The sequence below is a fragment of the Staurois parvus genome, unplaced genomic scaffold (assembly GCF_062004578.1).
Source record: "Staurois parvus isolate SC_StPar_1 unplaced genomic scaffold, SC_StPar_1.0 ptg000663l, whole genome shotgun sequence".
NCBI lineage: Eukaryota > Metazoa > Chordata > Amphibia > Anura > Ranidae > Staurois > Staurois parvus.
The window spans coordinates 88,524-106,072 of NW_028318459.1; the positions used below are offsets into that span (position 1 = coordinate 88,524).

The 17,549-nt window shown below is 41.6% G+C and overlaps 1 protein-coding gene across 1 annotated transcript in view; it reads right to left on the minus strand.

Annotated features, from left to right (window-relative positions):
• Positions 1–5,792: 5,792 nt before the first annotated feature.
• Positions 5,793–17,549, minus strand: part of LOC149447921 (transmembrane protein 26-like) — a 51,050-nt gene continuing 39,293 nt past the window's right edge. The window contains exons 2-3 of the mRNA XM_089651849.1: positions 14,110–14,245; positions 5,793–6,374 (exon numbers count right to left, since the gene is read on the minus strand). Coding sequence (XP_089507975.1) covers positions 5,793–6,374; positions 14,110–14,245 — 718 coding nt within the window. The remainder of the gene's footprint in view (positions 6,375–14,109; positions 14,246–17,549) is intronic.

A 17,549-nucleotide genomic window follows, 5' to 3' on the forward strand; every position in this document is an offset into this window, starting at 1 on the left:
ATATTGTTATTGCATATTTAAAGCGCTAATGTGATTAAAAGAATCAGACAGTATTTAAATGTCAGATGAGTGGAGATACGCTTCCAACTTTATTGCTGCATGAGTACATGTAAAGTCATAGTCTATTAAAGGAGATCAACATGATCATTTACAAGCAGCAACAGTACATCATGCCACATTCTAATGCATAAATGCGTGGGTGCATTTACAATTACATACATAAATATGTTTTCATTACTTTAATATACTATTGTATAAAAGATTGAGCTAGTCATGCTTATTTAGAGTTGTTGGCAGATAGTACTAATGAAGTAGCAAAAGTACTCTGAACAAGCAATCAAGGTGTACATTTTATCAGTTTGCAACACTCAGTACATTGAAAGTTGATTGACTCACTTAAAAGAGCTTATTTTGGCCATCATTCTAGGTACCAGGGATGCACTTACTTTTGCTCTCCTGTGAACCAGAATCAGCTAACAGCACTTCAGGCTCTGGAAGGATCCTGACGATATGGTTGGGCTCCAGTGAGCTACGTGATTGACAGCTGGATCCAGCTCTCAGCACAAGGCTGAGAGCCAAAGCCAGCTGTGTCTGCCCCTCTCCAGCCTGGCACTCTAGTGAGAGTGGAGGGGCAAAGCGGAGAGTGGTGACTGTCAGACTGAGAGCTGAATGATCAGTAGTCACATGACCACTCGGGTTCTTGGTCATAGAGCTGATGTGGGACAGCTGCACCATTACACCAATGCTGCAGCATTAAGGTGAGTATGTATGTTATTTTTTTATTAACCCCATAAATTCCTTTAAAGTAACTTTGTCAGGGTGAACAAAATCAAGAGGAAACTTCCTGGCCCCATCATCTCTCCAGTGGCCAGTGTCTCCTACCTTCAATCCATTCCCACTCTGAAGCCTCTACAATCCTTAATGCTTCTGCGAGTATCAGATGTCTATGTCTCCCTCTACCTGCCATAGTTCCATCCTCCAACACCTACATTACTACAGGACACAATAGACTAAAAATCCTGCCTCCAAAAATATATTTGTCTATAAACATAAACATACAAATAATAGGGATGTGTCACAGTACGGAGAGCCAAGTTATTTAATGACTACAGGAAACAACAGTTACATAGCGGTCAAAGGGATCCAAGAACCTAGTAAGTGTTGAATGCTGCAAAAGCTTCTGGAGGTTGCAGTTCTGGGTTGGAGGGGAGGTAGGAGACACATGCCACCAGGTACTCAAGTGTAATACTTCTTCTATTGCTATAGTAGAGATGTGCTGGTTGCTTTAAATCTTAAACAGCAGTTGCAAAGCATTTTTTTTCTTTTCCCTCGTTGTGAGTGACAGACAGGAAAAGCAGGACTGTGCTCTGATTGGTGGTTGCTACAGCTGAGAAGTATCCACCCATAGCAGCACTGTTGCAGCTAAACTTATGATTAACTGTGGAGGAAAAGGAGAGAGGAAAAAGGAAGAAGAAGCACATGTGGGGAGACAGACATTTTCAGGAGACCGCATGGAGCAAGGGCTCCTGGTGTAAAGTCACAGAGTCTCACTCTCTGTGCTGCTAGAGCCCATGGACAGGGCTGGGAGTGTGTAGTAGAGAAATTGTTGCAGGAGGACAGTGTGCAAACTAAGGATTGTCCTTCTAAAACAGGGTGAGTGAGCGCAAATCACAAGACAGCAGCTAGCACACAAGGCAATCCTCAACACCAAAAAAACAAAATATACAAATGGTATGCAGCGCTAAATGGTATATCAACCATCAATAAAAGGATGGATGAGACAGTGAATAAACAGTCAAAATATGAATAGTTCCATATAGATAAAACATAAATAAATGTTAAAATCCAATCCGGCTTGTGGAAAAATCCAGTAAATGATTGCGCTTACCACAAAAACATACAAACAAAGCGTTGTATGTATATGATGGACATCAGGGCCTGGTCAGCAACTAGAACAGCATCCGGTCACCTCGTTGATTTTTTCACCCCTTTGACAACGAGCGTGGCTCGAAACATGTTAGGGGATCCACCCAACAGACGCCATTAGATTACCAGGGAACCACAGATCACCAGGGAAAATTCTTCGTTTGACCTGGGCTGTGTTTTTCCCACTATATGAACAGTGCGTGGAGAGGACTTCGTTGGACCTGCTGGTAAAACCGGAGATGACCGTGGGGGGTTTCCACCATTCCTGGAAGTCTCATATGGTGACCGGATGCTGTTCTAGTTGCTGACCAGGCCCTGATGTCCATCATATACATACAACGCTTTGTTTGTATGTTTTTGTGGTAAGCGCAATCATTTACTGGATTTTTCCACAAGCCGGATTGGATTTTAACATTTATTTATGTTTTATCTATATGGAACTATTCATATTTTGACTGTTTATTCACTGTCTCATCCATCCTTTTATTGATGGTTGATATACCATTTAGCGCTGCATACCATTTGTATATAAGGATTGTCCTGCTTGACACTCAGGATTACAGCCACTCAAGTGCATGTGTCTCTCAAAGTCTGGAGCTGCTGAAAGAGAGAGGATTTCTATTGCTGTCTAATGCTATCTAGAGGACAATCCAGAAACAGTGAGTACTCTGTGATGGAAGGGGATTTTGATATTGTGCATTTGCTGTTCATCTCTGGAGAATGGTCATGAGAAAGCCTTCTCTCTAATTCTCAGAGTGACACAGATTTTGGAAAACCCAAGCTGCTCAGAATTAGCTATTCCTGCTGCTGATTGATGAGAGAACTCTGTCTCTGTATATTACGGGTGTCTCCTCAAGACTTGTGCTGTGGCTGAAGAGTGTGTTTAGTTCCAAGTCCCCACAGAAGCTTGCTGCTCTGAATATACTGAGCAAGTGTCAGTATATCAGGATTTCACCTGTATGGTAAAGATTGGTTGAAGTGTTTTTCTTCTATTGCAATGTTCACTGGAAGATTCTGCTTAAAGGAGACTGTGCTATCCTGTTACCCCTGGATTACAAATACTCTCCCATGAAGAGAGTGAGCGCTCTTCCATTGATTAAAGGGCCCCAACTTTGAGAGACTTTAAGTTTCATCCCACTGGCCAGTGGTTAGGTAAGACATTTCTGCTCTAGATAGTACTGCTATAGCAAATGTCAATAAGCTGCTAAATCTCATTAACAGTTATTGTTTCATGTGTCAATATCACTCTAGTCAGTGTGATACTAGTCAGTTTTGGAGCCTTTGGCGAGTGAATTGTGACTTCTTACTAACTGTGTTATGCAAAGTGGTATCTGTGTTTTATGTACATTACCTGTGTTAAATCAGCTAGTTCTTTTTCAGAGTTTGTTTCTTCAATAAAACCCATATAAAATATTTTCAGAGTGTTGGAGTGTTCTGGGTATAATCAGAGGTGTCACCAGATTCAGGTGAGAGCTGAACCTATATATCTAGCCAAGTTCCACCCAAGGTTGTGCTACACTAAGATATTTCTTCTGGATTTGTTTCACCCTGACAGGGTAGCTTTAAGGTGTTACTAAACCCAGCACCCTGCATTCACTATATCTGGTCTTCCACAATACACAGAACATGGAAATGCATTTGTTTTGCAATTTTAGTATATAGAAACTGCTAAATACCTTTCTCATCAGTAGTGTGTAGCAGTCTTGTGACTTCTATCAGTGTGTGGCTGAGCACTGGTTAAAGCCTGTAGTAGGAGTTTTCATTCTGCTCTTTGAGCCTTTGAGGCTGCATAACCCCTGACCCTCTGTTTGAACAATGCAGATTGGCCCTGTGCTGATTACATGCACCCACCCAAAGGAAAACTAAAAACACTCTACCAATACACACCAAACTGAGCATGTGCAGAGTGTCTCCTAGGGCTCTCTAATATCAGGAGATGGATTGGGGACAGTAGAAGAAGGGAAGGATCAGAGAAGACAGGATCAAACAGCCTTTTTACACAATGCAGATGATTAACCCCTTAGGTTCTACAATGAGTATAACAAGGATGCTTTACTGCATACACAGACTGAGTTTACTGTTGTGGGTTTTGTAACAAGGATCAGCAGCTTAATTCATTTCTTTGTTTGTTTTGGAGATGTGCTGATTTTGCATCAAATAAGTGTTTGTATTTCTGTAAACATGCTAGGCATAATTTGCTTTAGGACTGGTCGATCTTTAAATTGGTATCAGGTTTGAAAATAATATGATCAACAATTTGTGAACCACTGACCATCACATCAAGTATATATATTTTGTTTTGCAAGGTTTAAATAAAAAGTGAGATAGAAAAAAAACACCTTTTTACAGTTTTCCTGAAGATAATTTTCCATAAACAACCATATATATTTACCCCCAAATGTTAAAGTGTTACTAAACCCACAACAGTAAAATCAGTCTGTATATGCAGTAAGCATGCTTGTTATACTCACTGTTGAACCTAAGGGGTTAGTCCTCTGCATTGTGTAAAAAGGCTATTTGATCCTGTCTTCTCTTCCCCTCCTCTTGTTCAAATGTCCACAGTGATAAGACAGACTTAACCTGTAGCCCTTCTGCACATGCTCAGTTTAGTGTGTATTGCTAAAGAGTTTTTTTTTTCTTGGAACAGTGCATGTGATCAGCACAGGGTGAATCAGCACTGTCCAGACAGAGGTCTGGGGTTTTGCATCCATTTAAAGCAGAATGAAAACTTCTCCTACAAGTTTTACCTGTGCTCTGCTGAAATCACAAGACTGCTCTAACTGCTGGTGAGAAACAGTATTTAACAATTTATATTTACTAAAATCATTGCACTTCTATGTTGTGTGTACTGTGGGAGACCAGATATAGCGAATGCAGGGTCCTGGGTTTAGTAACACTTTAATATGATGTTCTTTTAAATACCAAGATACAGCATAAATGTGATTTTAGTGTAACAATGCACTTGGTCCTCAACAAGTGGTACTCCAGAAGGGTAATGAAGTACAATAATACTGTTGGAGCAGAGTATATACTCAAGGTTTTCTTCTTGCGTTATTTTCTCCCATGTGGAGAAGGATCTCTTAGCTGGGACTGATCAAACTAAATCATCCAACTTGCCAGTCAGTTACAAATCCATCAACATGGCCACTCCAGCTACTGAATATGCCATATGTCAAAAAAATAAACTGCAATATGCAAATGCAATTTAATTGGTCAAGGTATCAGTTAGGCAAAGTGGGGCAGTCTCAGGGCTGTTTGTTAGACTTTCCATACAACAGTCAGGTAAGAGGAACTAAAAGGTGTAAGAATAATTCAACGAGTAGAGGCAGTGTACATCTCTAATCAATACAAATACTACTAATACTTTCCACCCCTTTGTGCTGACTTAGGGCCCCCGACTAGTCAGGAAGGGGATGTAAAGTCCCCACTGGCTGAATACAAATAAGGCAAAATACAGGAACAGTAACATTCATGCTAGTTTCTTGTTACTAAAGCTGAATGCATTTATTTCCATTGGACATCACTACTTCATAAGTAACATGAGGCTGGCACTCCCATAGATCAACCCTATTTATATACAACTGGTCAAAATGTTATTTTACTTATTGTGACTAGCTCTGAGGAAAAGGACCCTGAAACACGTCAGCAAGCCGACCATACTGACAATCAGACACCCCACCACTGTTATGGCCATCTCTACCTTCCTGCTAAGCTTTACATACATGCTATGTTTGTGAGTATGTTTTTATCCTTTTACTTGTAAATAAACCTTGGATAATGCACCAGGGGTTTGCGCCTCCTGTTTGCTCTTTTCCGGTCAAAATTTTATGCACTGATTCCCTAACTCCCAGTTCTAAAATTTCATTTTAATTATTTTGTTCATATTTTTTCTTATTGCATCTATCTTTGTATAGTAACACAGTAAGTCTGTATGTTTCTATTACGAGTTTCAGAACGTTTTTACAAATAAAGAAAATGATAGAATCAGTAACTTCTCCAAGCACAATTACCACGTAAACTCGATAAGACAGGAATGGTCCATCGTGCATTCCAACAGTGATAAGGAAGCTTTGTACTTCATTGGAGCTGAAAAGAGACATTTTGTACTGTTTTACATCTGATAACGACAGCGACTCCTCTGTGATGCTTGTTTTTTGAGACTTTGGAGCAGGTTCATCTTGTGTGAGTACAAATGTGAATTGTGTGATGGTCCAGCAAAAGAGACAAAGGCCTACAATGGCTACAGTTGGATGAGCATTCACGTTCCTCTCTTTGATTAGTTGTAAAATATCCAGTATGTCAGCCCCTAACCCAAGATAGATCAGGAGAAGCTGAGAGAGCTGTTCTCTGTTCAGGCTGCCTTTTGGCATTAACCAGCGTCCCAGCACCAGGACTAAGATCAGTAACTGCTCCAAAACTTGGAGAAGAGTGGAATAATCCTGGAATTTCTTGGAAAGATTAGATAATTCATGTAAATTAGAATGAAAATAGCATTAACAAACATATATAAACTGTTTTTTAAAGAAGTAAGGAAGTGGTTAGACATGAATCATGAATACCTAAGACCTCATGCATACTGGGTATTTAGCCTCGGCGCATGGGGCTCTTGCAGAGTGCACAGGTGTCCCATCCAGCCCACTGCCAGCAGCCTGTCAAAGTCTATGAGAGTCTGACAGCTGCTGTGGATGTACAGGGCTGGAAGGTGCACCTAGCGGTATGAATGTTTACGGCAGCATGCTCCCAGGGACAAATGCCCAGAATGCAAATTTATTGCTTTACCGGCATTCATATCTGAGGGCACTCTGCCTGAAAGGTTCATTCTGCTAGATGCACCATCCATCCGCAGCAGCTGTCAGCCTCTTATAGAGTTTGATAGGCTGCCAGCAGTGTCGCAAACGCGCGCATCCGAGATGGACGCGGTTCAACCATTTCGGTTTCAGACTCCATCTTGCCAAGGGTATCCATTTATCCCTCATCCTTCTCCTTCCCCCTTCCTTCCTGGGAGGCACAGTGCCAGATGTGTGTGTAATGGTTATGGGTCAATGGCAGGCCAAGGCACCTAGTTTTGTGCCTAGCAGTCTGTGGAAGTGTAGCCTTTCTCACCTAGGCCAGTATAACTCAGCTGTCCTAAGAGATTTGGAGACCCACTGTCCCAGAAGCTGTAACATTTCACACCTTGTAAGAAGATAAGGCAGCTCTTCCAGGAATTGAAAGAATTGTAACCTCATAAAACCTAGCTCAGCGTAGGTGGCAGGATCAGATAACTTCTGGTAAAATCAGTTTTTCCCCTATGTTTCATATCTTGAAATATGGAAGACTTACATAAAAACCAGGCACCTTGTCAGATGGAGAATGCACAGACGAACATTTTGATGGGTCACTCGTCCACCTCAGATCATCAGGGGAGCCAAAACATAGAACTCGTACACTGTGTAACCTACAATTTCATAATTCATATCTACATGATCCTTAGACTTATCTGCATAATAAAATACTCGCGGAGAGATTGTCGCTTGTGCAGCTGGGAAGTTATAGGCCAGAATATGAATTATGAAAGATGCTCGTTCTAATTTTGGGTTCCGCCTGCCAATCCCTCCCTAAACAGAGTATTGGTCAGTTACTCAGAGCCACCCCCCTGCTGGGGGACTTTAAAAAACAAGCTAGCAGGCATAAAGAAGTAAGTTGAAGACATCTCCTATCTTTCCATCGTAACATATGGAGATCAAATCCCGCTTCTGCTCTGCAACTTGGATCTGCTGACCCAGGACTTTGGGCAAGTACTTTAACTCTTCCCTTTCTCTCTGATATCACTTTGCTGTGCTATGGTTCTTTGTGTGTGTGTGTGTGTGTGTGTATATATATATATATATATATATATATCTTAGTTACATCTTTTTTTTGTAAATATTTTTATTGTACCCTGTTTGACCTTTTAGTAATAAATCTTCCTTTCTGAAAGTGTTGAACTGTTTCTATAGCTTTTAATTGCAATTCGCAAATCCCTGCCTTTAAAGAGACGGTACTGTTTGTTTAACCCTCTGTATAAAAGACCTGTGTTATGACCGTTTTATACAGACGATTATATCGACCATTATAGTGTCATAGCTGAAGCCGAGTTTCCTCTTTCTCTGTACCAAAAAGGAGGTGGTGGCAGTGAATGGTTAATTGCGTGATTAACCTGACCCAGTAACAAGCGCATTCAGGCTGCAGGCACAGATTGTAGTCCATTAGCTGGAAAATCGCTGTGCAGAGTGCAGCTGGGTGTGGCATTGTTACGCACGTCACATCGCGATTTCTGATTGGCCAGTCCTTCGGTCACGAGTTTGGTGAGAAGGTCTGGGGTCTGACGCCGCGATCATGACAAGCAGCAGTGCTGAAAGGGACACCAGTGACCTCTGCCAGCATCTAAAGTACGGATCCCCATGCACCAGAGCTAAACTCAATAAAGCGTATGTAAATCGTAACAATAAACACCTACTACTTGCTCCCTTCTGGTCTGTTTAATATACCATTGGAAGCATTTTGCTAAATCTGTTTAATAAGCACAAAAGAAAAAAACTGTTAAAGTGATTGTAAACTTTTTTTTTTCTTTAAAATAATAAACGTTATATTTACCTGCTCTGTGCAAAGGTTTTATACAGAGCAGTCCAGATGCTCCAATTCTGGAGTCCCCCACTAGTGCTCTTGGCTCCTCCTCCTCCTCTCCATGTACCCTGATAGAAAGCCGCTTGCACTCATGTGAGTTTGATCCTGAGCTGCATTGCCTGCCAATGCTCCCACTGCTATCAAACTGGCCAGTGAGGAGGGAAAGAGAGGATAGGAGAGAGAGGAGAAAGCTACAGCTGTCGGTCACAGTGCTGGATTGAGGAAAGTATAAGGGTGGACTTGGCACAGAAGGTTTTTTACTTTAAAAAGGTAGTAAACTCTTTTTTTCGCTTGTACCTACAGGTGGGCCTATAATAAGGCTTACCTGTAGGTACTGTAAATATCTTATAAACGCGCACCTTGTAAAGGAGCATTGGCGCATGCGCTCTGAAGGAAGCAAGCCTGTGCTGTTACTTCAGAGCTGTGTGTCATAAAAAGTGACTCCCACGTGCATGCTTGGAACCCAGAAGAAGGATCGGGTTAAGATGGGAGCCCTGTCGGCGGTGACAACATGCTGCTGGAGGGATTCATTTAAAGTTAAGTTTCACATAATGTGCTAGCATGCTGTGCATACTTGGCCCCTTAGTTCCAGTGAAGGGAACTCTTAAGGCATCAGCATATCAAGACACTTTGGACAATTTCACGCTCCCAACTTTGTGGGAACAGTTTGGGAATGGCCCCTTTCTGTTCCAATATGACTATGCACCAGTGCACAAAGCAAGGTTCATAAAGATGTGGATGAATGAGTTTGGGGTGGAGGAACTTGACTGGACTGCACAGAGTGCTGACCTCAAACCGATAGAACACCTTTGGGATGAATTGGAACAGAGACTGTGATCCAAGCCTTCTTGTCCAACATTAGTGCCTGACCTCACAAATGTGCTTCTAGAAGAATGGTCAAACATTCCCATAGACACACTCCTAAACCTCGTGGACAGCCTTCCCAGAAGAGATGACGCTGTTATAGCTGCAAAGGGTGGGCCAACTCAATATTGAACCCTACGGACTAAGACTGGGATGTCATTAATGTTCATGTGCGTGTAAAGGCAGGCATCCCAATACTTTTGGCAATATAGTGTATGTTGATGAGATTGATAAAGCCTATGGCGATTCCTAAGAGAACAATAATATATACTTGTTCAACTATGTTACAAGTATATGTGAAAAGGGAGGGAGGTGCAGTGCTATATATCCAGACAAATGATAAATGATTACACAATAATAAATGGTGACTGTAAGTTAGTAATGCCACTGAATGGTGGCTATAAAGTGAAGAGAGTGAAAACAGTCCAATGAAGGGGTGCTCTTAAGATCCAGGGTGATCTTCAGACGTCCAATATACAGGACCATCAGGTGATAAAATATAAAGACTGCGCACTCACCAGATACGCAATCTTTATGCGCATTTGTGTGAAATATCACTAGACCTCCTGTGTCATCATCCTGGTCTGGTCAGATCTGGTCAGCATATCCCTCATGGCCTGGTACCTGGATGGATGCAGCTGTTCTGTAGATTTGGCCGGTTCCCACCAGAACTCAAATAAATAGAAAGGGCCACATAGTGTAATATCCTATTTTAAATCCACTTCAGTCACGTGATCCTGCAGCTCCAGCTCCCCTGTCTCAGTGACTGCCTGCTGCAGGAGAGAAGGCAGGACCGAAAATGGCCATGCCTTCTCTCCTGCAGCAGGCAGTCACTGAGACAGGGGAGCTGGAGCTGCAGGATCACGTGACTGGAGTGGATTTAAAATAGGATATTACACTATGTGGCCCTTTCCATTTATTTGAGTTCTGGTGGGAACCGGCCAAATCTACAGAACAGCTGCATCCATCCAGGTACCAGGCCATGAGGGATATGCTGACCAGATCTGACCAGACCAGGATGATGACACAGGAGGTCTAGTGATATTTCACACAAATGCGCATAAAGATTGCGTATCTGGTGAGTGCGCAGTCTTTATATTTTATCACCTGATGGTCCTGTATATTGGACGTCTGAAGATCACCCTGGATCTTAAGAGCACCCCTTCATTGGACTGTTTTCACTTTCTTCACTTTATAGCCACCATTCAGTGGCATTACTAACTTACAGTCACCATTTATTATTGTGTAATCATTTATCATTTGTCTGGATATATAGCGCTGCACCTCCCTCCCTTTTCACATATATGTTATTGAAGGTTTGATACGGTGCCTTTTCTGGTGTACAGCCGCTACCTATTATACAGTATCACATAAGCGCTCACTTATCTTTTGTTTCTCTATGTTACAAGTATGATTGCAGGATGAGCAGTGATAAATGGAGAATATTTTGGGGTGGTTAAGAGCTCTTTCACACCATGGTGCAGAGACATCAGTTTTTCTGCACGCGTTTTGCAAGGGCACAACAAAATCAGTTGTTCTCTATGTACCCTTTTCACACCACAACACTAGTATCATGTGCAGATTTTTTCTGCACAGGAATCTGCAACGTGCATAAAAGTCATTGAAGCGCGGATGAAAACTGATGTAACCTGATGTCTCTGCAACTAAAATCTGCATGTCACTTTCCATCAGTTTTTCTGCACATATGGTGTGAACGAGGCCTAGCTGTCTAAAGCATTTTGTCCCAATCCTGCTGGTATCTAGTATTTTTCTCATCTCTACACCTTGCTTAAAGCTGAGTTTAGATCTTATTAAAGTGACTCATAGTTAAAAAAAGTACAGGCGCTGCAATTCCTGGCCGTTTTTGGAAAATGTTAGATGCCTGGCTTTGTTGGATTTCAGTACTTTTGAGTTATAGGCCCCCAACAAGCACACTATAAATTTTAAGTCAGAAAAGTGTCAGAATACCTTTTCCAGGGTCAGCAGACAGTTTTAGCATGGAACATAAAACTCATGCTCATGTTTGCTCAAGTTTGTAGCCACCCAAATAAATTCTGCAATTCATGGAGAGACTAAGCTTCCAAGATCAAGCTCATGGCTGCTATGAGTTTGTTTTAAGCCAAGAAGTGAGACAGATGCTGCAGAGGCATTGACACCTGCTTATGGAAGATTCCATCCTGAGGCAGTTTATAGACGACCCTCCCTGTCTGATTTGCAGGTGGGGAGGCTTGTTCAGAGATATTCTTGTACAGAATCATTATAGAAGAAATCAAAGTCAGGATCCATATGGGTCTCACCCTAGAGGAACATTTAGATGTGGCCACTGCTCTTTTTGCAAAATCTAGCAGAGTATCTAGCAGCCCAGAAACTATAAGATCAGTGATTTATACCTAGACATTTCATGAATTGTGAGACAATAGGTGTCATTTACCTGTTAACATGTGGCTGTGATGCCTTCTGTGTAGGAAAAACATGCAGGATGTTTTAGCAAAAAGTGAGGGACCACATAAATGACATTAAGAGCAGCAAGTTAGAAAGACCAGTAGCAAGACACTTTGCAGACAAGCATGCATACAAGTTGGATTTGTTACAATTCTTAGCCTTGTTCAGGATCCACCCACAGATTCTGCATGTTGAGTCCAAGTGCATCTTTAGACTCCATGCCACACATCCACCTGGCCTCAACGATACTATTAGTTAACCTCCTTTTTTAGACAGGACCTAATTTCATGACAGCATGTTTCTATATTAAATTGTGACTATTCTCTTGGACAATGTCTTTGAGGGGTATTTATTGTTGGTTGGAGATGCTATATTGTATATGGATATGAAAGACTGTGCGCCATGGTGGGAGTTATAATAATTCATTTTTATTTATTTAACAATTTTTGGGGGTATAATCTTGTTGTTACCCCTCCCATCTATTCCTTTTTCAGCTTGGTTTTGGTTCTGTCTTTGTTTTTATTTTGTTGTTTGTTTTTTCATGTTTATGGGGTGTGTGTCCGTCCAGTCTTTGTCCCCATTTGTGTGTTCTTTTGGTTGTTTTTTTCTGGCTCTATGATCTGGGTTTGGCCCTTTTCCTATTTGCTGTCCACCCTGAGCCACAACATGGATGCTGATGGTGCACCTGATGTAATTTCTAGTATATCTTAATTCCAGTGTAGTCTGAGGGGATCAGTGGACCTATGACATGTTCACAAGATCACTTTCGACCAGGTTGTTGCATCACTTCTGGTGGTGTGGTCCCCGGCCAGCCTGCCATGTTTCCCTGATTAGGGAAGCATCAACACATACAGAGACACTTGGCAGTCTTTATTTGGTGTTGGCCAGTTGGGAGGGCACCTCCCTTGCCACTGAGAGGATTGCTTTGCATGGATTGGTAGTGACCTTCCCATGTGGATTTTGGGGGAGGGTCCTCGGGAGGCTCGAGAACTACATTTGGGAGTGGATGGCTATGGTGGATTGCCTTGGCTGACATAATGTGAGGTGAATAGAAATAATGTGCTGGTATGTTGTTCCCATTTTTTGGCTATGTCTGAACATTCATGGATTTTAATATATTTGGGTTGAGTTGATTACATGTAAAACCTTTTAGAAATATTCCCCTTTTTCTTTGTTTTGTATCATTAATCAGTGGAGGAATGCCTTTTTTTCTGTAGTATCTAGTGTGATACTCATTATTGACAGTGAAGTACAGTTTAAAGGATATGAATTCCACTAGAAAGACATTATCCTATTAGAAGTTGAGAACTCCCATGGTTTTTCTTTTTATGTAGAATCATGTATAAGTGGAGGTATTTGTATTATCAGGGTTGGTTCAATCTTCCTCATCTGGCTACTCCTTTATAGTGGCATTTTTGGTTAAAACTTGGTGTATTTATATTACAACTATAGGAAGCTGGCTCCATCTAATTTGAGCCATCCTTTGTTCTCCTGTTTGTTTTTCCTGTCCAGCCTCCCCACAACCTAAGAAGATATAGCCAGCTCACCCCCTTTGTGAGAATGCTTGTCGGTATGTATGTATATTTACTTATTAATTAGAATGTTATTTGTGTTTTTTTTCTTTCTCTCTTTCTTGGACAGACACACTTACCTCAAGATATTGTATTGATGATGGTACCCATTTTTGTATATGACAGTAAATAATGTACTCTTAATTCTTGAATATTGAACATAAATATAATTGCATTTTTTGATTCATAGATGGAGATTGATTTATAATATACTTATGTCTATGAATAGAGCCCTGAAGAAGCTGATCACCTATGAAATGCGTAGACTAAACGTAGATAGACTTATCAGACTACAAATATTTCACTGAATATTTTTTAATGTTTTGATATTTTGATGTAAAATTAATGGAATTTAACTTGTGTTGTAATAAATTAATTTTTATACATACTTTATGTATATGTAGGTGTTTTATATGATGCTTATCCTTAAATTCCCTAGACATTTCTACTATTTATGCTAATTCTGTTACTTTTTTGGGGTTGATGACCTTTCAGGTTACTTTTCGATCTTTGTGTAAACATTGCCCACATTTTGAATATATTTAATAAGCTTTTGGTTTCCCTGATACATTTTCTACATTTTTGGCCACCCAAGAGAAAAAAAGCCATAAAGCATAGAATACATTTTTGTTATGGACACATGTCATTATCTGATACATACCAGTTCTTGTTTTTTGTCACATGTTGTATTTGTTGTTACGTTACTGTATTTTTGTCCACATTTTATGAATCTAAGTTCCAGTATAAAGATGGAAGGAATAACAGAACACAGGTAGATAAACACCATGGGTGAGAACCTGTAATAGAACAGACTATGAGTCAGTACAGGAGTACAGTTACAGACTTGCTAGTCTGAGGTCTGTTGGAACATACGGCCAACCTGTAAAAGAAGAGTAATAATATTTACTGATTCTGCCACTGGTGACTCCTATCTTCACTTTACACAAGTCGAAGAATCTTCAGCATCTGACATTTCAGGGTGTGTTAGATGGTTCTAACTGCCATCTGTAATGTGTCTACTGTGTCCCTGCAGGGCTGTAGTGACATATCAGTCAATGATCAGAACCACAGAAAGCACAGGTACGTATTTTTAATCTTTTTCAGGATGGCTAGTTTTTAATTTTTTTAGCAACACTTTTATTGTTTTAAGGTATATTTATTGTGTTTGCGAACCCCTACAATGTAAATACTATTATAAGGCAAAATGTTTTAACAGAACAAAACATTTTACATCTCAGAGGGGTATGTGTCTGACGGGGTACAGGCACAAGCAAACCAGCCACTGTCACTCAAACTGTGCAGGGCTAGAAGGGGGATGTGCTAGGATGAATCTGATGGGGGTACAGGCACAATCTCCATAGCTGCTGTCACGTCAACTGTGCAGGGCTGGGAGAGGGCAGGTAGAAGGCAAAATCACACACTGACCACACTAAGATAAATCAGCCACTGTGCCTGAATTGAGCTGATTAAACTAGTAAAAAAAGGGGCTGGCAGGATCACTAGGTATTTCTTAGCAGATTAAGCATCACAAAGATAATAGGCTACTTTTACAAACAAGTATTGAAAACACAGATCTATATGAAATTTTACATTTTGGGGTAGCATTCATTTTAAGAGATTAGCTTTACTTAACCACTTCAGGTCCGCACACTTTCACCCCCTTCCTGTCCAGGCCAATTTTCAGCTTTCGGTGCTATCACACTTTGAATGACAATTGTGCGGTCATGCAACACTGTACCCATATGGATTTTTTTAGCATTTTTTGTGACAGATAAAACTTTATTTGAAAAAAAAAAGTTTTTCTTATAACATTTTGCAAATAAATAATCTTTCTTCATAAATCTTGGACAAAATGTATTCAGCTATCTTTTTAGTAAAAAAAACAAAAAAAAACTAATTAGTTTATAACCAAAAATTATAAGTTTTAAAATAATGTTTTTACATTTTTTTTTTTATATTATTATTTTTTTTTAACTTACTATTACCCTAGCACTTATGGGAGGGGTGATGATTTATTTATTTTTTTTACACTGATCGCTTTTACACCCATAAAGGCTGTAAAAGGAATAATTTCTCCTTCTCTCTGGCTGCATTCTTGCAGCCATTGAGAGATACTGTGAGTGCTGTGATTGGTCCCAGCTTGTCACATGGTACAAAGCTGTTGTGAGTGGCCTTGTACCATGTGACTTCTGTGATCATTCACAGATTTAACTAGTAGTAAGCAATGATGTCAGCAAGTGACATCTTGCTTACTACTATTCATGTGATCACTGATTGGCCAATCAGTGATCACATGATCAGGACCTCACACAGAGCTACCGTACAATGATCGGTGTTCCGCAATCGCGGTGCCATGCGCTCCCAGGGAGCGTGCACAGACAGGGAATGTGGGAGGACATTTATAAACGGCCACCCACTCCTGCAATGCTCCCATCCAGCTGTTTATGTAGATGGGCCGGACGGGAAGTGGTTAAAGCTGAATTTCAGGTATAATCTTAATTGCATATGTGCATTAGCTCAGCTGTAACCAATGAAAGTATGTATATCTCATACCGATGTGGAAGTTGACACTCATTGTAGTAGTCATTGCTAATATAGTGACTGCAGCAATCATCCAGGTCCTGTGCCTGACTGCCCCACTACACACTGACTACGGGGGGTTCTTACCTTGAACTGCTGCCATTCACAGAACACCTAGTGTTTTATTTTCATTTAATGCAAGGTGTTCTTTCATTGGATGAGGTGGAGAAGGAAGGGCCGCTACCTCATTCAATCAGAGAACTCCTTGCATTTCCTGTGGTTAATGTGTGTAGTATGAGCAGGGAGAGGGGTAAGGAGTGTATGACCCCTACCCTATACTACCCCCATCATTACACAGGACCCCCTCCTCCATACTACCACCATTATTACACAGGACCCCCCCAATACTATGCCCCATTACTATACAGGACCCCTTTCCCACATTACTTCACAGAACCCCCATCACCCATGCTAGCCATATCATTAAACATGGGGGTTATTGTTGAGGGTGGGGAGGGGGATTATTGTTAGAGGTTAAGAGGCAGAGAGGGGGGTTATTGTTGTGGGTGGAGAGATGGGCTATTGTTGAGGGTGGAGAGGTGGGGAGGGGGGTTATTGAGGGTGGAGAGGTGGGGAGGGGGATTATTGTTGAGGGTGGAGAGGTGGGCAGGGGGATTATTGTTGAGGGTGGAGAGGTGGGGAGGGGGGTTATTGTTGGAGGTGGAAAGGCAGGGGGGGTTATTGTTGAGGGTTGAGAGCGGGGAGGGGGGTTGTTATTGAGGGTGGAGAATTGGGATAGGGGTTGTTGTTGGAGGTGGAGAGGAAGGGAGGAGGGTTATTGTTGAGGGTGGAGAGGTGGGTTATTGTTAAGGGGGAGAGGTGTGGAGGAGAGGTATTGTTGAGGGTGGAGAGTTATTGTTACAGGTGGAGAGGCAGGGTTGGGTGTTATTGTTTAGGATAGAGAGGTGGGGAGGGGTTATTGTTGGAGGTGGAAAGGGGAGGGTATTGTTTTGGGTGGAGATCAGGGAAGGGGGTTATTGTGGGAGGTGGAGAGGCAGAAAGGGGGGTTATTTTTGAAGGTGAAGAGGCAGGGAGAGGAGGTTGTTGATGGAGGGGGATTATTGTTGGAGGTGGAGAGGCAGGGAGGGGGGTTATTGTTGAGGGTGGAGAGGTGGGGAAGAGTTTTTTGTTGAGGGTGGAGAGGTGGGGAGGGGGTTATTGTTGAGGGTGGAGAGGGGGATTATTGTTGAGGGTGGAAAGGTGGGTTATTGTTGAGGGTAAAGATGTGGGGAGTGTGGGTTGTTGGAGGTGGAAATGAAGGGGGGGGTTATTGCTGAGGTTGGAGAACAGGGGTTATTGTTGGATGTGGGGAGGCAGGGAAGAGGGTTATTGTTGGATGTGGGGAGGCAGGGAAGGGGGTTATTGTTGAGGGTGGAGAGGCGGGGAGGAGGATTATTGTTTAGGGTGGGGAGGGATTGTTTATGTTGGAGGTGGAAAGGTGGGTGTGACGATCGCGGCATCAGACCCCAGCTCTTCTCACCAAACTCGTGACCGAAGGACTAGTTAATCTAAAACTGCACT